The sequence below is a fragment of the Gymnogyps californianus genome, chromosome 19 (genome assembly GCF_018139145.2).
Source record: "Gymnogyps californianus isolate 813 chromosome 19, ASM1813914v2, whole genome shotgun sequence".
NCBI classification, from domain to species: domain Eukaryota; kingdom Metazoa; phylum Chordata; class Aves; order Accipitriformes; family Cathartidae; genus Gymnogyps; species Gymnogyps californianus.
This window is the reverse complement of record NC_059489.1, coordinates 7,819,694-7,838,950: the sequence shown is the minus strand read 5'-3', so window position 1 is coordinate 7,838,950 and position 19,257 is coordinate 7,819,694. Positions and strand designations below refer to the sequence as shown.

Here is a 19,257-nt window from a genome sequence, read left to right as displayed (position 1 = left end):
CATGAGCACCAGTTTCTCCAACTGTAGAAATGGGGATAAATTAACTTCTGCCCCCTCTGCAAGTTATGGGCATGGAGTTATTAATGCTCATAACATGGGCCAGAGAGCGTTGCAGAAGTGTCACCTAAGAATTTTGCAACCTTCAAAAGTAGTATAGCATCTGCTAATCAATACTCATTCCCGCTCCCTTTTCTCCCAACCAGCTGCAACTCAAGTAAGGCTAATTCTTTTTTTTTTTCTTGAGGTGTTTGCTGTTCACCCTAATGCATCCTGAAATACAGCCATCGACACAAAAATGTCAGATGTGATGTGAAGCAGCAGGATGGGGTAATATAAGCCACTTGCAGAGCCACCGCTGCCAGCTGTGTCCTCATTATGTGTGACACTGTCCAAGTGCAGGCAGACGTCTCGCAGGTCACTGAGTGGCTCCTGCTTTCAGACAGCAATTTTTATTTTGGGAGTTAATAAAAGCATCAAGTCATAAAAGTTCCTATTTGGATTTCACAAGGACCAAACCTGTTTTAGCCTTTCCTTTTTTCTGTTTCTTCATCCTTTCATTTGGTTAAAAGGAATACACATTTCAAAATTTCTGTAGTCTTCCTATTGTCTTTTATACTCCATATTTCTCAAAGCTTCCTTTACCCTGAGATGTATCAGCTTTGCCCTTTCAGGAGTCAGGCTTGTTTGATTGAAAGACTAACAGCAAGCTGAGTTTTGTTTCCTGGTGCCCTGTTCTGCAGGAGCCAGCTCTTGTCCCCTCACCACCACCAGTGCCATCCCCAGATTCCTCCCTCTGTGCAGTGCTTTACAAATCAAACCCAGCTTGGATAGTACTGCCCTTTTCTAGCTCATCACCAAGGTGAGGAAGGAGCAGAGTAAAGGAACTGCAGAATTTGCTTAAAACTTGATTGATATCCTCAGGAGTTATCCCATTCTAGTTGATGGGAGGGTGAGAGAGAGCAGCTTTTCTCCAGCTGCGATCTGGGATCGTTGCTCCTTCTGAAATGAGACACATCTTCAAAGTTTCCTTTGCAAATGAGTTGACAGACATCACCCAACAGCTGCTTGCGAGGGGAGAAATGTGATGTGGATTTTCTGCTTGTGACTCTGAATGTTGGTGAGGTGTCCTGACACAATTGATCCCATAGCTCTTTCCACAGGAGCTGCAATGAAGGGTTTCTATTGATAAATCCCATTTCTCCAGAGCTTGCAGTAGCTGGAGTATATCCTGCTGCTTTCTGTCCCGAGATGGCTGTGTTCTGGGGAACGTGTGTGCAGACAAATTAGTTTCTGCAGAGTTTTTTATGGAAAATATATTCCAAAATATGAACTGCTGCTTAGACAGTAACTTTGTGAACTGCCTGTGTTGTCTTTGAGGCCTTCCATCACACTTGTAATATCTAACACAGCAGCAAAAGGGTCGAAGCATTCCTATGAAGACCTGGTGCTCCTGCAGCATTATTTGAGTCACTTTACCACATGAGCAGTCAAATACAGGATTTAAAATTTGGGCTTCTGCACTGAGCTGTCACAATTGCAGTTCATTAGTGTTGATGGTTCCTCTTTAAAGAAGAGATTAAACACTCCTGAAAAACACTCCTGATGGATCTAATGTATTGCAGGTTGTTACTGGTTGCAGAAGCTTGTTTTCTGCTAGTAATTCTGTGAGTCGGCTGCATGTCACTTAGCCAATCTCATACCCATCTGAAGCAATACTCTCACTGCTGGGTCATCTCTCCCAGCTCATGGGATGTATCTGATATCTTTGCAGCTATTGATATAAGCACATTTTAAAGAATTAGTACAATGAGGTGATTTGGGGAGATTAAAGAAATGGAGGTTACGTACTGTCTCTAATACATCAAGGCTGAGCTGATCTGCCTGATCCCTGATGCTGGCAGGCTCGTCAGTGCTGCAGCTTTTGCTGTCACTTGTAATGCTGCAGACAAGCATTTCTGGTAACTTTGTCTTTTCTTGAATCACTCACTACTCTCTTCTGGTTTCCTTTCCTGTACTAAAGGACAGAGTCAAGATAAGCAGTTGCTTTTCTCAGCAGTACTGTAGATTTTGCCTGAGATGACAGCCTACGCTTTCCAAGGATAAAATGGTCATCATTATTCTCCTGTCTCCAACCATCATCTGAGGTTTAGGTCATTAATACTTGTAAAGCATTTGAAATTGTTAGACTCAAGGAACTAGAGCACAGCAACATGTCAGCTTTCCTTCTTGGCAGCTCATTTTGGTGGTGAAATCAGAGCCCCAAGATGTCAAACTCCATTCTTGGGCAGCCACAGAAGAAGCTTTTGGCATGACTCAGACCTTGTTTTGCTTGGCTTTTCTCTAATCCCGTGTCATTAATTTTGGCGGAGGCAGTGGTGTGAGGGAGAGCAGACTCTGGATTTCCTCCTGTGGCCGAGCAGTAAAGGCAGTCTGAGGCTGCCTGTGCAACTGGCCTCTTTCCTTGTGCAATCATGGACTGTTCAGTGCCTGTGATTGCCCGATGAGTGTTAACCTCTTGGATGCATGTGTGCAATGTGTAGGGTGCCGTCCCATTTTGGAAGGGATTAAATACCTGTTTGAACATGTGTGCTGAGGCTGGGTAGTACTCGCACCCCTTTGGAGGGTCAGTTTGGTCCCAGGGCATGTTTGGCTGTTCAAGGCAGGTTCCCTGGTGTCCTGGTTTTGGCTGGAATAAAGTTAATTTTCTTCCTAGTAGCTGGTATAGTGCTGTGTTTTGGATTTAGGATGAGAATAATGTTGATAACACACCGATGTTTCAGTTGTTGCTAAGCAGTGTTTATACTAAGTCAAGGACTTTTCAGCTTCTCATACTGGCCTGCCAGCGGAGGCTGGGAGTGCACAAGAAGCTGGGAGGGGACACAGCCAGGACAGCTGACCCAAATGAGCCAAAGGGATATTCTGTACCATATGACGTCATGCCCAGTATATAAACTGGGGAAGCTGGCTGGGGCACACTGTGGCTCGGGGATTGGCTGGGCACCAGTCAGCAGGTGGTGAGCAATTGTATTGTGCATCGCTTGTTTTGTATATTCTATTATTATTTTCCCTTCCTTTTCTGTCCTATTAAACTGTCTTTATCTCAACCCATGAATTTTACTTTTTTTTTTTTATTCTCTCCCCCATCCCACTGCGGAGGCGGGGAGTGAGCAAGCGGCTGTGTGGTGCCTAGTTGCCGGCTGAGGTTAAACCATGACACCCGGTTAACTGTTATTCTAGGAGTGAGTTAGACTATGGGTGTGCAGAAGGGAGATGTGATATGGAAACACAGCAGAGCGCTTGGTGTCTGGTCCACAGCTGCCCCATGTCTGCCCCCCAGCGGTGTACGTCACAGCTTCTGCATTTAGATCTTGGTTTATAACCTCCCCCCCGCCATTCACTCTTTCAAGCCTTTCTTCTCGAAGCACAGGTGATAACTTGTGAAGTTTCACGAATGTGTGAGTTGGGAATTATTGCTGCTAGAGCAACTTCTCTAGGCTTGAGGAAACTAAGGCAGCAAGAAGGAAAAGGGTAGACAGCCACGAAACAAGGGACTGAGTCTACCTGCCAGGCCTGTCTGGAAATTATTGTAAAGAAATAAGCAGGCACTGATGTAAACTGAGCCAAGTCTCAATGTGCAGCTATGTGGCCAGCTCAGTGCAGCCTTGACTGAGACCACAGTGGTGTCCTCCCTCATCTCGCATCTGCACACCAACACTTCAGCTGTGTGCTTTAGCCAAATCTGGAGATGAGAAAATAGCAGGATATCAACAGTAGAGCTCTAATCCATTCCTAGCAAGCCTGAGCTTGTCCACGATGCCACATGGACAGGGAAGATGATAAATCAGGCTGTTGGTGTGGAGATGTGGGCTGTGAGTGGCTCATGTGTTAGCCAGTGGCCGGGAGGTGGGCTGCAGATGCTCCCAGAGCACCTCTCTGGGTGATGGGATCCCCATTGGGGCCCCGTAGCCTGACGGCAGAGGAGCTCCGTAGGGTCTGCCAGCCTGAACATGGATGTACACCTGGGGGATCGCGGCTGCACCGTGGGATCTAGTGTAGAAAGGCGAGGGAGATGGAGACATGCCTATCCAGCTTCCAGCAGCCTTGGGAAAGGCTCTCATTTGTGTGCCATGGCAGCGTGCAATGCTTTCCTGCCCCGAAGGGTTGCCCGGTGTCTCTGCAGGGGGGTTTCTCAGTCTTCTGCATGCATGTTTCTTTGCTCTCACATTGGTACTGGAGCCGCAGGGCAGGTGCGTGGCTGCCCTTCCGCTCCAAAGGAGTTTGAAGATAAATAAAGAGGTCTCTGGGGCACATAGGTCCTTATGCTGTTTTTTTTTTAAGAACTAACCACCCAGACCAGCTTCTTCCATCCTGTAGCCTTCGGCGTACCAGGACATCTTCTAGTAGGACCAGAGGTAAAGCTAAAACCTGACTGTACTCAGCACAGCCCTTTTCCCAACTGCATACAAAGCTGGTCGGCTCCCCTTCCCTCTAAAACCAGGAGTAATTAGCTATGCTGTGCCAATATAATGAACAAGGGGCTGGATTTGCTCGGTAAAGCCACCCAGAGCACACAGGAGACATCCTAATTACCCTGATTGGGCCATTATGATGCAAGGCTGATGGAGAGATGCTGGAATGTTGTTTTGTTTTTTTCTTTTACCCGGAGTCTGAGAGTGTCAGGAAAAGAGGGGGGAGTTCTCATTAAAATCCCCCCAAGACAGACACGTAATTTATTTCACACTGAACAATTGATGTTTCCCATGCTGCAGAAAGACTGAATATTAATTCCGGCAAATGGGTCCCTTCTCATTGAGCTGCCAGTGTTTGTGTTCTTAAACCTAGAGATTGTGTCAGTACTGGCTGGGGGCCGTGGCTTGGCACAACACATCTCAGCCCAGGAGCAAATGTTTATGCGCTTTCTTCAGTGGCAGTGGTTGGCTGGGGAAAAGTATCTGGACTGGAATAAAAGCAAAGGACAGGCAACTTGTTCTCACTCTGAGAAGTGACATTTTACTCTTTCCCTTCTGAAGTGGTTTCCCCATTGATAACACAACAAATTTACGTTGCCAGAGCACTTGGATGTCTAAGGTGGGGATTATGGTCTAGGAGGTTACAATGACTTGACCTTTAAAAAAAAAAAAAAGAGCGGGGGAATTAAATCCATAAAATGCTTTGTGCAAGTTGAAATCCAAAGTCTTCATTTATGAGCAGGCAGGAAGGAGGACAGGGAGCCCTGACGTGAACAGTCTGTTCCTTTCAAAACCTGCTTCCATTTCTTGGTGGGAGGGACCTGGCTGCTGGAGAAGATGCACCTCTAAGAACCAACCTCCTCATGGAATAAGTCAATAAGAGCTTTAAGAAGCTCTTACCAGTGCTAACTTCACTCACCATTTCCACCACCATGTTTATCCCTACCAAGTGCGCTATGCCAAAATGTTAGTGTTTGGCTTTCTGTGGTCAACCCCCATGGGAGAAAAGGTACCCAACTGCATCCCCGAGTCTGCAGTGGGATGTGGGTGTGAGAAGTAGCACTGCTCCCGGAGGAGGCAGGAGTTTTCTCCTTGCTGTGGCTGCCTAAGGAGAGCTCTGCTTTCTTCTCTGAAGTGTCTGGTGGAGCAGGGCATGGCAGCCCAGTATCACCAAGCTGCTGTGCTTCCAGCAGCGTGTGTAGGAAGATAATCGTAAGAGCTCCTTCAGACTTAGCAAAGGCAACTTAATAATAACCAAACACCAGAATAATTAAAATGATGTCACTGACTCTCAGCCTGCCTACCCTGCGAGTGGAAACCTGCAGGGACCAGAAGAGCACAGGTTGGAGGGAAAGGCTGACTCATTTGTTAACTTAGTTTTAAGTGGAAGAAATAAGGTTTAAGGCCTAAACCAAAACCTCTGTGTGTCACTGTTTAACTGGAGTTTGGAGAAGTCACTGCCCCGAAGGTGCTTCTGTGGAGCCAGACTCTGCAGATCTCCTCTCATGCAGTGACGGATATTGATGCACTCAGTAGATGGGGCAGAGTCTGCTCCCTGTTGTGCTAAAAACCTACCGACGGCTGTGATGTAAACTCAAACTCACCCTGGTGTGATGGGCAGCAGAACTTAGCTCTCGTTTCCAGGGGCCTAACCCTGTATGGACCTGTAAGACTGGGCCTTGAGCCTTCAGTGGTGCTTGCGTTGTTCAGCTGCTGTACTTGAGGAGAGTGATGCTGATGTAGTCTTTGGAGAAGGAATCCTTCATGCAAAGGCTTGACCCCAGGGAGCATTGACATTACTCCAGCATCAGGCTGCAGCATTTAGAGATGGCGAAAGGTACTGAGCTGACGACCCTGGAGGCTTTTCTAACGCGCTTGTCCTCAGCACATCCAGAAGTGCTTATGAAAGCACCACTCTGTGTTCGCCATCACATCTCATGCTGAAGTAAGCCAATCCTCAAGTGTAACTTTGCAGTTGTTGAAGTCTAGCTCTGCCCTTCAGGAGAAGCCAGTGCTGCTGCTCTGCCATGAGCCAGACTAGGAGATCAGGAGTGACGATTTCCATAGCCAACACAACCATATGGGTAGAAAGATGCTGTGAGAGGAACAACTATTGGGTCCTTGTATGATCGTAGGAGCTGTTTCCCAAATGGGATATGGGTAGGGCACAAAGGCTCTAAGAGCAGATATCGTCTCTCATGCCCTCCTGCAACTGGGGTCTACATCTCTTAGCAGAGGTTGTCCCTCCAGTGGTGCAGTGAGTTCCCTGTTTGAATGCTGCCCTGTAAATACAGCTTCAAAATACATCTTCTGTCGCCTGGAGGCACTGAAGGGCCCCTGTCTGCTGGAGCAGCCCTCCAGTGGGAGATGGGGGCTGTAGATGCTCCCTCCCCCTTTACTTCCCTACTGTTGGTGAGACTTTCCTGTGTGCTGCCCCCTCCCCAGCCCTGCAGCAGGGATGGAGCAGGGGAAAGGCTGCAGGGAGGGTCTGAGGGTTTAGCTGTGTTGCTTTGCTAATGGGAGGTGAGCGAGAAATGGCATTGCTGTGTGGTCCCTGCATCTAGCAGGAGGACTAAGGCGAAGTGAGTGGGCTGGGAACGTATCCGTACCTGCCGCGTGGCTCCTCTCCCACCAGTGAGTCTGTTGAATGAAATGCATCCAATTAGCAGCTCAGGAGGATTGATGAAACACGATTAGTCAGGTTCTGGCTGTGTCCCAGGGGCCAGTGAGTCACTCAACCTTTCCCTCCTCCCCACCCAGCAGCCGCCAGCGTTGTGCTTGCTCTCCATCACGGCTGCAGTTTGCTCCTGGGCAGGTTTAGCTGTGCAGAGACTTCAGGTGGAGAAGGGTGTCCGGGGAAGGATGTCACCAGCCTGCTGCCTAGCAGGGCTGTGGGGACCCCAGCTCCAGCTTGTCCTTAGTGCTGGCTTGGCAGAGCTGTGACTGTGGGGAAGGCAGGAGTATATTTTACTGCCTGATGTGGACACAAGGATGTGGATAACGGAAAAGAGGTAACTGAGAAGGGTGAGCTGGGGACTGAATCCTGCAGCGACCAGCCAAGGAGGGCTCTGTCACTAGCTGGGAAAGTAGGAGTAAAAGTAACCAGACCATCTGGCCCTTGTGGGAGTTTATCAAGAGCAGAGCTGTGACACGTGGCTTCAGTCGCACCTCTAAGGTCAAGGAGAGGAAGAGGAGGGGTGGCGAGTGAACCCATCTGTCTTCCTGCTGTCTGACAAGGCAGCTCGCGAGCACGTGGGAGAAGTGCTGGCAAAAAGAGCTGAGGAAATTTGTCTCACCCGGCATAGCAGGCTGTTGATCCAAACAACTAGATTGAATAGTTTCTTTCTATCACCCTTTGCTTTGGAAGTGTTTTTCCCCCTGGTTATTTAGCTGGATTTCCCTGTAGTTTCTCTCAAGCTGGAGAGACCATGGGCTGTGTATGGGAGGCAGGACTGCAGGGAAACACGCTGCATTATTTCTGTGCCATTCTCACTGTGCGCCTTTCAGACGGACCTCGCAGCACTTTGGGCTGCCTATCTCTGTGTGAGTAGCTGAGTCCTTTGCTACTTAGCGATGCCTTTTATTCAGGTTCTGCCATCAGTGACCAAGGCACTGAGATGGGGGGATCACATAATAAATAAAAAGAGCAGAATAGACAAAGTGGTAAAGCTGAACACAAACCAGAACATCAACAGACTCTCCAACTTAACAAAGCCGGCTCTGAAAAATAGGCAAAAGGGGGTAGGATGTTTAGAGTAGGTCACACCAAGGTGCACAGAAACTGTTTCGCTACTGGAAGACCTTACGTTACCCCCTAGGTAGGGGAATGCCTCTGAAGGCCTTTGATCAAAAGGTTTGTCTTCAAAGGAGAGGCTTTTGTTCATCTTGCCCTGTGCTTTGGGGTGATTTAGGGAAGATGGCAAAAAGCTATATGCTGTCTGTGTTCTTTGCTAGTTTGCTTGCTGTCTGTACCTCTCTTCCCAACCTCCCGGCACATCCACAGGTATCCACATCCTTGTCTTCCCAAGGTGTGTTTGCCACAGCTTTTATGGAAGTACATGGAAAAGGAAGGATCCCACAGCCAGTATTTAGACATCTGGACTAGGAAACCCCTCGGGGACAGGCAGGAGGAACATGAGGGAATGGCAGCCATGAGCCTTTGCAGGGTGGTGGGAAGGGGCAGGTGCCTCTGCTAGGACACTGGCTAAATGGGAAGCCTTGTCCCTGGTGTTGGGACCAGGTCTCTCTAGCATCGCTTTCCACCTGACTTAGATGAGATCTAAAAAAGACTTCAGCCTGGGAAGGTGCCTGTATACTGTGCCTTGACTTCAGCGTGATGAGATCTGGAAAAGGTCTGCCCCACAAAGACCCTTTTGAGTGTTGCACCAGCTGGTGCTGGCCTCCCTTCTTGGTTAGCCCACGGTGCCCCCGTGGTTTTTAGCACGTGACTTGGCCACACTGGGTCAGACTGACTCACTTTGGATGGGAACAGACCCATAAACAACTTTACTGTGTAAGCAAGATAATATCTTCAGTGTGCTGCTTTCTGAGAGCCTTGACAATTCAGTCTGTTTTCACTTCCCTCATACTTTCCTCATTGCTGGTATTAAAGGAGGAAAAACCCCACCCAACCATTACCACCTCCTTTCACAGAGAAGCCTGCCAGTCCTCCCCTTAACTTCCTTATGGGAGAAAGGTAATGCAATAGCTTCCCTTGTCCTGAGAGTAAGTCTGGCTTGGCACAGCACGCATCTTCCTCGACCTTTGCTCCCAAGCCCTTTGGGGAGAGTACTGACCAAAGAGCAAAGCAGCTCCATGAAAACCAGCAGGTGAAAATTCCTGGCAATTAAAATGGGGCAAAGATTTTAAAGTCATAAAGCTTGAAAGCTCCATATCTGTCTGTCTGGCTTTATTGCCCAGGGAAATGGGGGCAAAAAATTGACAAGATACCGTACAGTCGCAGTGTGGATGTGCTGCTGCGGTGGGTGCAGGTTGACAGAGCCTGGAATGAAAATACAGAGAGACCCTGCTATGAGGTTTGTTCGATGACTTGAAAAGCAACGCGTTGTACCTGATGATGTCAAAAGTGCTGGTGTTGCACACCGGCCTGCTTTGATCACCAGACGTGAGTGAATGGCTGTGTTCTCTGCAGGGTGCAGCCTGAAGTATTGGCTGTACGTAAAAACACCTGTGAGTGTGGTGTGTGTGCATTAGGTGCGCCTGTAAGTGTGCATGGGGCTTAGAAAGTCCTGTGCAGGTGACACAGTTTTGCTGTGTAGCTGTGTAAGGGTGAATTTCTGTTCTGGGTATGTTGTGGGTGGCTGGTGGCATGAAACCGTAAGCATGGTAACAAATTCTTTTGTGCTGTTTGATGTTTTTAATTCTTCTTTATATTAAATTCATCTACAGTAACCAGCTCCTCCATGTTTGACAAAGTGTTGAACAATGCCTGCACGGTCCCCTGGGAGCCCTGCGCAGGCTATCAGTGTAATCCCCCGCATTTAGCTGATGTGCGCTGTCTTTTCTCTACTCTTTGTAATGAGCAAAGTTATTTCCTAATCTCCGACTGTTAAAGCCACATATACAAAACACAGACATTTAATTTTCCCTATTTTAACTTTGTAAAACATTTGTTATTTTGAGAAAGCTGCATAAGCAACTCTGCTTCCTCTGAGCTGCCTTTTCACAGCTTCTTGCTCTGCAGATCTCTGCACATTATGTTTTTTTAGTCATGTTTAAAATGCTCTGCCTGGGGTTCCCTGATGGCCATGCAGACTGAGAGGCACAAGAGCAGCATGAAGAACTAGCAGTGTGAAAATCTGCTCATTGGCATGAAAAGCCACAAAGCTGGTGCTAACAGCAGTAGTTTTGAGAATTGTTTGTAGTCCCTTGAAGCAGTGCAATTGTTATCTGTCTGATTTTGCTTGAAATATTTCAGATTAGCATCAAAATTAGCTAGTTCTTGAAAATGCCTTGGTTGCCAAACAATACATCCCACTGGAGGCAGACGGGGCTGGACCAAAAGGCCAAGCGACAGACCTAGGTGAGACTTCTGGCCCCAAGATCTCTCTCTGCTGTTTGTTTCTAGGATATGAGCACAGCCATCAAAGTTTGCAGGTCAGATTTCATATAAAAAATAAATATATGACATTGTGTTTCAAAGGTTCAAGTTTTAAATGAAGAAGCTCTATATTGACGTGCTGCTTAGGAACCCCCGTCAGGCCAAGAGGCGAGGAATCATTGGGCAGTGTTGTTGATAGAGGTTTTACTCTTCCAGGGTGAACATTACCCCTTGAAATCCTCTTTCTGTCCTTCCTCTCTTTTCCATTCATCCTCTTTGGGGGTCCAGTGTCTTGTGTGATAGTCCTCCCATGCAGGAGTGGAAAGAAGCAGCAGTATGCAGCATCTCATAGGCCAAGGGCAGTGTAGGAGCAGAGCTCTGCAATGGAAAAAGGGAGGCACCTGGACTCTTGGAGGTGGAAGCTTGTAGTTCATACACTTCACCAAGAATTGCCTGAAGCTGCTACTTCTCCATCAACTTATAGATCTGAAGGCTTTCTGCTACGGTCACTTCAGAGTGCCCTAGTGAACAGCCACAGTCACAGGCAGTGAACGTGGGGAAAAGTCCTCCAGAAACTGAGTCTGCTGGGTGGATTCCGGTGCCAGCTTCAGACATACGCTGGCCTCTGTCATGCTGTTGTTGTTGACAGAGCTGCTGTTACGACATGGCTCTTTCGCGGGGCGGATGGCCACTAAGAACTGGCGCTTGAAGGTCTCGCTGAGGACAATGTAGAGGAAGGGGTTGAGGCAACTGTTGGCGTAGCCCAAGCTAATGGCAAAGTTGTAGGCATAAAAGAAGGCCATGGATGGTGTGTCGATGCCGAGGTGAACCAGCTGGAGGATGTAGAAGGGAGCCCAACAAATAAAAAAGGCGGAGCAGATGGCAACTGCCATGCGGGTGACTTTCTTGGTACGTACCCGGAGGCTCCTTTGGGGCAATGGGACCACAGTGGTGGCCATGTGCTGGAGTATCTTAAAATAGACCACACAGATCACAATCAATGGCACAGCAAATGCCAGCATGAACTGATAGAGGGTGAACCAGTAGATATCAGTCTCTGGGTTGGGAAGCAAGAGAGCACAGCGGACGGTCCCGTCCTCCAGAGGCATAAGACCTGCATACATCCACACAGGAATGATGGTCAGGAAGGAGAGGAGCCACACCAAGCAGATAACTAGAGCTGCAACACATGGGGTCCGGACATAGGTAGATTTTAGAGGGTAGACCGTTGCCAGGTAACGGTCCAGTGTCATCACTGTAAGGATGTTGGTGCTGGTGATCTGGCTGTTTGTGTCCAGGGCGGTGATGATGGTGCATAGGGGAGCTCCAAAGTACCACGAGCCATTGCCTAGGAGCTGGTGGATGAGGAAGGGCATGCCCAAGAGGAAAAGGAGGTCCACAATGGAGAGGTTGAAGATGAAAATGTCAGGCACGGTCTGTTTGCATCTCAGCTTCTTCTTCTTGACAATAGTGTAGATGACAATGAGGTTCCCCACAATGCCCAGGAAACAGATGATGCTGAAGAGACTGGGCATGATCACGTTGGTGTACGGTGCTGGCTTCTCTGCTACTGCCAAAACAAACCAAAGCAGTGAGTGCAACCCAGAGGCAACCTCTTTACATCTCTGTGTGCTTGCCCTTCCTGCAGCTGGATCCCCCTCAAAGATGTAGCTTGGAACAATGTTTAAGACCCTCAGTATTTGGAGAGGCTTAGCTGGGGATTTGACACTTCTTTCTCTGCCACTCAGTACGTGCAGCACACCACCCAAATCTGGCCATGTGTAGGCATCTTCCTCAGCTCTCCTGATGTACTTCTGTACTGCTCTGAAACTCCCCAGCTCTTTTTTGGGGGACTAACATCAGGCTGGTGTGCCTCTGCACTCACCAGTGTCTGACAGAGTTGATACTAACTTTTCTTTCAGGGAGTGCTGGGTGTCCAGCCATTTTTGAGGGGAGTGGGTGAGGCAGCTGGTGCTTTGCACATCGGAGAAGTAAAGCCTCTGTGTGGGTGCCAAAATCTGGATGTAGTCAATGCTCAAGCTGTTGTCAGAAAGCTTCACTTTGTCTCTTGGGTGGTTTATCTATTTTACAGTATGAGACACAGAGTTCATCGGCCATGTAGGCAGATAACTAATGCTTATCTATATTGTGAGATCTGGGACTGTACCCTGGCTGTGTCCCAGCTCTTGTTGTCAGGGTTAGGCCAGAGCATGCACTCCTTTCCATCTTCCTTTTCTGCCACTTTCCCTTTCTCTATTTTCTTTTCTAGAAAGAAATCCAGGTGCGTGGCCAGACAGGGATTTGGGAATATGTTTCAGAGTGGTCCTTCAACAGGGAATGCCATAGTTCTACAAGGAGAAAAGCATGGCTTAAGGCTGCTGTCTCTGAGTTCTGGATGCAGGTGGATTTCCAAGGCAAAATTCTTGCCTGATAACACTTAGCTTGTCAGCGCTGATGCTTGACTGTTGCTCTTTGGGGTAGGAGGCCCAAACACAATCAAATTCACATTTGCCTCGTCCCTAACCTGGTTTAAAATCACCTTTTGAAGCCATGAGCCCTCAGTGCCAACTAAAAGAGATTTCTGCTCTTGGGTACAGAAGGTGATGTCTAAGGCACTGATTGTGGTGCGCTCTGTTCTGCAAGGCTGCTGTGCACAGTGTGTGATGGAGTCTGAAACCACCCTTCCCAGCTGAGGCAAATTTCATTACTCCTCTCCTATGGGACCTGGTGGGTTTTTTTTTCTAGGGGAAGGCTTTGTGTGAGTTATTTGTGTGGCTGTTACAAAGACATGCATGACAGCCCCTAAGCCTAGACTGCATGTGTCTTTCATTGAATTGCAGATGATTCAATGTGGTGTTAATTGGAAACGCTTTCAGACACCGTACTATTCCATCTCCTTACCAGCCTATACCTGTAGGAGTAGTGGGGAAGTCTCCTCCAACAGAACCTAGGGAAATCTTGAAAATGGGATTAAGTGAAATAACATACTCATAAGGTGTTGTCTCTGCCAAAGCGGTGTCTGTTTGAGGTCGTATTTGCTGACTTTGACCTCTAGAATTCTTGAGTACAAACTTCTCCAGATTTACTTTGGTATGACAGAGAAGCTTGACTGAATTGGCAAGATAACTGGGGCTACACCGCTGGCCTGGCCTGTGGCTGGAAAGGTGTGTGCCGTATGAACTGTATGTAATATTTCAGTGCTCTCAGAAGTGGGACATGAGGAGCTGCCACTGCCTCAGTCCTTCTGGAACTAGGAAGCAGCCAGTTTAGGCATAAGCAAGGCCAAGGTCAGAATCCAGTACAGCGGTTGCTGCACCGTTTTATCGGAAAGCCTCTATGCAGATGACAGAAAGCAGCCAATGAAGCACAGAACTGGCAGGGGCCTAAGGTGAAAGCCAGGCTTGGTTGATAAGACAAAAAAGCCTGATCCAGGCCATTCGTGGGGGTTTAAATGGTCCCTATTCCTCCCGGCTGCTCATTAATGCAAGGAAATTCCCCATGTTACATGGCTTTTGGTAGATAACATACTGTCATCAGGACCCTGTTGAGACCTGATACTTACTCTTCAGCATCCAGCCTGTGCATCCCCTGAACATCAAACTGATCTCACACCTCCTTAATGCTTGAAGATAGTAGACTAGAAATTGGAAGATGACAACTGTGGTCCTGCTGTTCTGCACATAGCTGTCATGAGTTCTGCTCTCCTCTCTTTTAGCCCCAAGCTTTGTTATGAATGTGGTGGGAATGGATTGTATGAATGAAACATAAAGGCCACTTGGTTAGCTGGAAATTGGGACAAAATGTCCCTTTCCTGCAGTATAATCAATACAGTCTTTATGGTGATCCTGTAACATTTGGAATGAGCTCAGCTGGCCTTAAAGCAGAACGTGTGCAAGCCCAAAGGCTTCATATGAAAGGTAGTCTGTGTAGTGCTGTAGCATCTTTCCTGCTGTTGGTATTTGAACAAGCAGGAATTTCAAGTGTTATTAGCTGGAAGCTAGTGTGAAGCTATAGTTCATGTGCGTATTATAGGCTGGAGTCAGAAGTGCATGTCTATCAAATACTCAAAAGTTATCTCTTTTCTAAAGCCTCTTTCATCTTGAGATATCGTTGGATCTGAATTTTCAGTGCTGCTGCTGTGCACATACAAGTGGCTGTATTTTGTTTACTGAAACAGCTAGTTCAGGCATTGATTTGTCCTTGCTTGTAGATCTGTGGCTGCCCTGTTATTCTTTTTAGAAGTCCCAAAGGGGGACTGCACTATGTGAACTGAATGAGGACTGGCCTAAATTTTTTTTCTCTAAGGTGATTGTTGTCCTCAGCCATGCTCAGATACATAAGAAACTACATCTTTGCTGCATTTCAGAAGGAAGCACATAGGGCACGCTTTCAGTTTATAAAGGACATGCTGGTGCGGAGGGAGTCAAAGACCACATGTAAAACACCTTCTGTTGAAGAGTTTCACCAACTTGCACCATCGTGAATTGGCCTGCCTGACCCTAAACTATTGATTTGGGAACAGTGGTAGCACGGAGAAAACAGGAGACTGAGGATCTCTGCTTCCCTCTCCAGTGATGTCTCATGTTCTCTGTGCCTTGTTCCCCTCCCTGTCTATCTGGGCTGGTTCCTGTCTTCTCTTCAGCTAAGACCAACAGGCTGCTGGAGTTATTACTGTCTCACAGCCAGAAGGCAGCGAATCGCTTCAAGCCACTGGGGCCAGCGGTGGTGGTCGGGTTTTATTTTGGTGCTGTGCGGTGTCCCGGGAAGGAGGGCTGGGGCCCGGGGCCGCTCCCCAGCCCCGCGGAGGGGGTTAGCCCTGTCCCGCCCGCCGTGTGGCGCCCGGCTCGGGGCCCGGAGCTGTCCGCCCTCGGGTGCTGAAGGCGGCTGGCCCCGGCCGGCAGCCCGCGGGGGGGGTGCTGGCGGGGGGGGCCGTGTCCCTGCGCTCAGCCTCTCCCACTTCATGGGGTACCGGCCGGCTCCGCAGCCCCGCTGACACGAGCAGCTCCGGGCTCAGCGCTGCAGAGCAGCGCAAGAGGGATGTGCAGGCAGACTTTTCCCCGGAAAGCTCTCCGCGCCCCCGCCCCGGCCCCAGCGGGGGCGCCCCGCCGGGGAAGTCCGCGTCCGCCCCGCGCAGCACCTGCTCACCTGAGCCGTTCCGAGCCTCCGGCGCGGAAAAGTTGCGGGAGGAGTTGGCTGGGGCCATGGCAGTGAGTCCCAGTGCCAGGGATGGAGAAAGTTGGGCAAGTTCCCTCGGTGGATCCGCGGCGGCGATGGGGTGGGGGCCCCCCCTTTCCTCGCGGGGGCGGACCAGAGCCGGGCAGAGCGTGAGAGGCAGGAGCCCTCCTGCAGCCGGCGAGCAGAGGCTGCGGCTCGGCTAGGCTGCACTCCGCTCGCCCACTCCCGCCCCGCCGAGCCCGGAGCAGGTACTGACATCAAAGAGCAGCTGACTCCGCCAGCCACGTCGTCTGAGAGCATCCCTTCACCGCCATCGGGTGGGAGGGAATGCCGGTGCTGAGCTGGACCGGGGAGAGCTGCCCTCCTCGAGTGGGAGGGGGCCGACTCCCGGCCGGGGGCTGGGTAATGCCTCGGTAGGGCTGCGGCGAGAGCCCCTTCACATCACATGCCGCCCCCGAAGGGATGACTAGGATCTACGCCCTCCCAATTACAGCCAGCCAGCTCTTGCTATCGTCAGTAGGAGAGGAATAGCAGATTTTGTCTTTTAAGTAGCTCTGATCTCCTGTCTTCAGTGTGTATCTTTCTCTCTTGCAGAGACACAAGCACTTTTCATCCCTGAGTCACAGGCACATCCCCACTAGTGCGGCTGGGGGATGTCAAGGCACCAAATTACCCACTGAAAACTCTGTTGCTTTGACCATCTGACCCCTCTAACTCTAATTCCAACCTGAGACACTTCACTTGTAATTAATTCTCTGCTGTTTTCTGCTGTTCCACTCCTTGCCACAGCTCATTTGCTTCCTAGCTCCAGAAATTAGCTCAGATTTTATTTGTGTTCTATTTTTTTGGCCTTAAAAATACTAGGCAAGAACCCCCTTGGGTTTTGAGAAACTGCTTTGCTCTTTTTCTGTGCCTTGCCGGAGCAGTAGCCTGCTCTTTTCTGTGGCTTTGACCTGATGATTTTGTTGTGCTTCCTGACCACTGTTTATACTTGAGTTGGGTTCCTCCATTATGGTTTGATAAATCACATGTTACCAGGGCAAAAAGATCACTCTGTACCGTTCTGTACCTCTGAGCATTTCCTGCACTGAAAAAGCATGATATCACGTCAGAAGTCTGCAAGAAAGCCAGCAGCAACAGGCAGCTTTTCCTCTGTGGTAAAGTGCAGTGTAGGGGATTGAGTTTGCTTTATAAAAACTAGATCTGTCTGTCTGGAAATCTGCCTTGCTTCTGTCTCTTTCTCTATAGTTGCAAAGGCTGGCATCAACTGTAGGGACCATTTTTTGGAGCTTCATAAGTCTGTAACAATCAGGACTAGAGGTAATCTGTACCATTAAAAATGAGGTCCAACGCACATACCAGCAACAATGCCAGCATGGGCTGTAAACCAGATTTGGCAGCAGCATTTTCAGCATGGGCCTTTTACTATGTAAGCCAAAGGAGTTCATCATTATTAGGTTGTCCTCTAGTGGACCAGCAGCAGACAGAAATCTGGAGCATGCTTTGCCCAGGCATTGTAGCTCTTAGGAATTAGAGACAGGCTGGGGCCAATTTGTCTGCTATGCTATGAGGTTTTTGCTGAGTCTCTGGAGTTGCCTCAGTCAGTGATTTGCCCAAGAGGTTTTTCCCTGGCAGATATCCATGGTATATAAGGCAGTTTTGAACCTGCACAGCTTGCGAAAAAGTGGTGTTTCTCAGTCACTTAATATTTTCTTAAAAGACTTTTTTTTTCCCTCCCATCTTGGGCAAATGTCAGTGTTCATCTCTATGGGGTTACTACTGCAAAGCAAGCTATGGTTGTGTACTGGAATGATGGAGCTAAGGCAGAAGAGCTATTGTGAACAGGGTGCTGTCCTCTGCAGTGAGTGCCGTCGTGTAATTTTGCTTAATCCAGTCTTGAACTAGAGTATGAGTGTTTGCATGGGAAACTGGTGGGCAGTTGCTATTCCAAACATGTTCCCTGCATAGACAAGCTCCTACTCACTTTCCCTGGAGAGAAACGAGCTATCGTATAGCTTTCAAAGAAAGAACCTGACATTTAAATTTAGCAGTTTCCAAAGCACAGCATTATTTTTAATTTGCAATCTCAAATATTGCTGTTCACTTAGAAACCGCCTTTCATTTGAGGAAGCTGTAATTCCTTCTCAGCCGTAGGGGCATAATAAACCACAGTCGCTCATCCCTGATGTACGTGTCACAGTTGCAATGACAAAGCCATGCTCAGCACTTGAGATTCGCTTCACCAGCATGGCTATGTGACTGTTTTATTACTGGGCTTTTTTATTCAGACTTTGACGAGGTTTGGTTCTCCCTTTTTGCTGTGACAATAATCTATGGAAGTTCTTGCCCCAAAGAGGAGTTGGTCTCTGTAAAACCAGCCCGACCAAGTTGAAGGGATAGAGAGAAGGAGAGGAATATTAACTGCAGCAACTGGTGATGCACAGCCTGTCTGTGCATAGAGCTTGCTGTCGCCAGAAGGAGCAGGCACAGTAATCGGCTCATTATCTGGCTGAACACTGGAAGACAGCAGCTCTCTGAAGGACTAGTTCTGTGAGTGCTCATCTACTGGCAACTGCAGCAGGGACAAGCTCTCAAGGGACCTTGGCATATAGCCGAGGAGTTGTACTAACCACTCCGTGTAATTACAAGGAAGACTGAGGCACTAACCCCTTGAAAACACATCTTAAAAGAGAGATATAGTAATTAACATTTAAGCAGGGAACTGCCATCTCGACAGCCTAATGATGTAGATAAAGGTGTGGAAATGGAGCTCAGCCCTTGAACATAAAAGAAAAAAAATTACTTCTTCCTACAAACTTGGCATCACCACTACCCTTAGACCATCCTGTCTGCAACATCACTGTTATGAAGAAAGATAGTAATCTTCCAAAGCTGCTGCTAGGCAAATTCTGTGACTAGGGAATGAATCTGGCTAGTCTAAGAGTGGTTTAACCCTAAAAGGCTCTTGCATTTCAGTAATGAGTTATATTTCCTGCATCTGTCCCAGCTGGAGATCCTGTCTTACGCAACACGAGTAGAACCACAGCATCCCGTGGGGCAGAACGCAGCGCCGGCTTCTGTTACCACGCTACTGAAACCATTTCCCCACCTCGTTTCACCAAATAATTTCTCATTAAATGGAGACTTTCTCGTTTGCTAAATATTTATTTAGCACCTAGCTACTACTCTGATTTGCACTCTGGAGAGAGGAGCCTTCACTAAGAGCCAAGTTGCAAATTCTCCCCTCTAACTCACTCGTCTCTTTATTCACAACTCCAGACTTACAGAATGGGCCTCTGCATTTTTATTGCTTAGCTCTCTGTCTTTGTTTATATTGATTAAATAGCCTAATGGGTGAAGTTTCACCCTTGCAGCGGCCTTAGGGGTAGGGATGATTTCATTTAGGATGTGTTAGATGTGGTGCATCAACCCTCCATACTGGCTGAGTACTTGAATATTGTTGTCTCTGTCCGATAGCTGCACATCAGTCTCACCCCTTTTCAGGCAAGATTGGTAAAGCAGTTTCCAACCACTGATCCGTTTTAGCTCCCT

The 19,257-nt window shown here is 48.4% G+C and overlaps 2 protein-coding genes across 2 annotated transcripts in view; one reads left to right on the top strand and one right to left on the bottom strand.

The window, feature by feature from the left end:
* The window catches only part of CASKIN2 (CASK interacting protein 2), an 85,960-nt gene that overhangs the window by 20,496 nt on the left and 46,207 nt on the right, over positions 1–19,257 (top strand). The gene's annotated exons all lie outside the window — the stretch shown is intronic.
* MCHR1 (melanin concentrating hormone receptor 1) lies at positions 11,052–15,733 on the bottom strand. The gene is made up of 2 exons (XM_050908400.1): positions 15,676–15,733; positions 11,052–12,100 (listed from the first exon to the last, which is right to left on the bottom strand). The coding sequence occupies exons 1-2, from the start codon at positions 15,731–15,733 to the stop codon at positions 11,052–11,054; spliced, it is 1,107 nt and encodes a 368-aa protein (XP_050764357.1).

Excerpts from the sequence above, each read along its gene's own strand:
- MCHR1 (XM_050908400.1), bottom strand. The coding sequence starts at position 15,733 with ATGGCCCCAGCCAACTCCTCCCGCAACTTTTCCGCGCCGGAGGCTCGG. Across the intron at positions 12,101-15,675 it reads GGAGGCTCGGAACGGCTCAG|TAGCAGAGAAGCCAGCACCG; the intron begins GTGAGCAGGTGC and ends TTGTTTTGGCAG.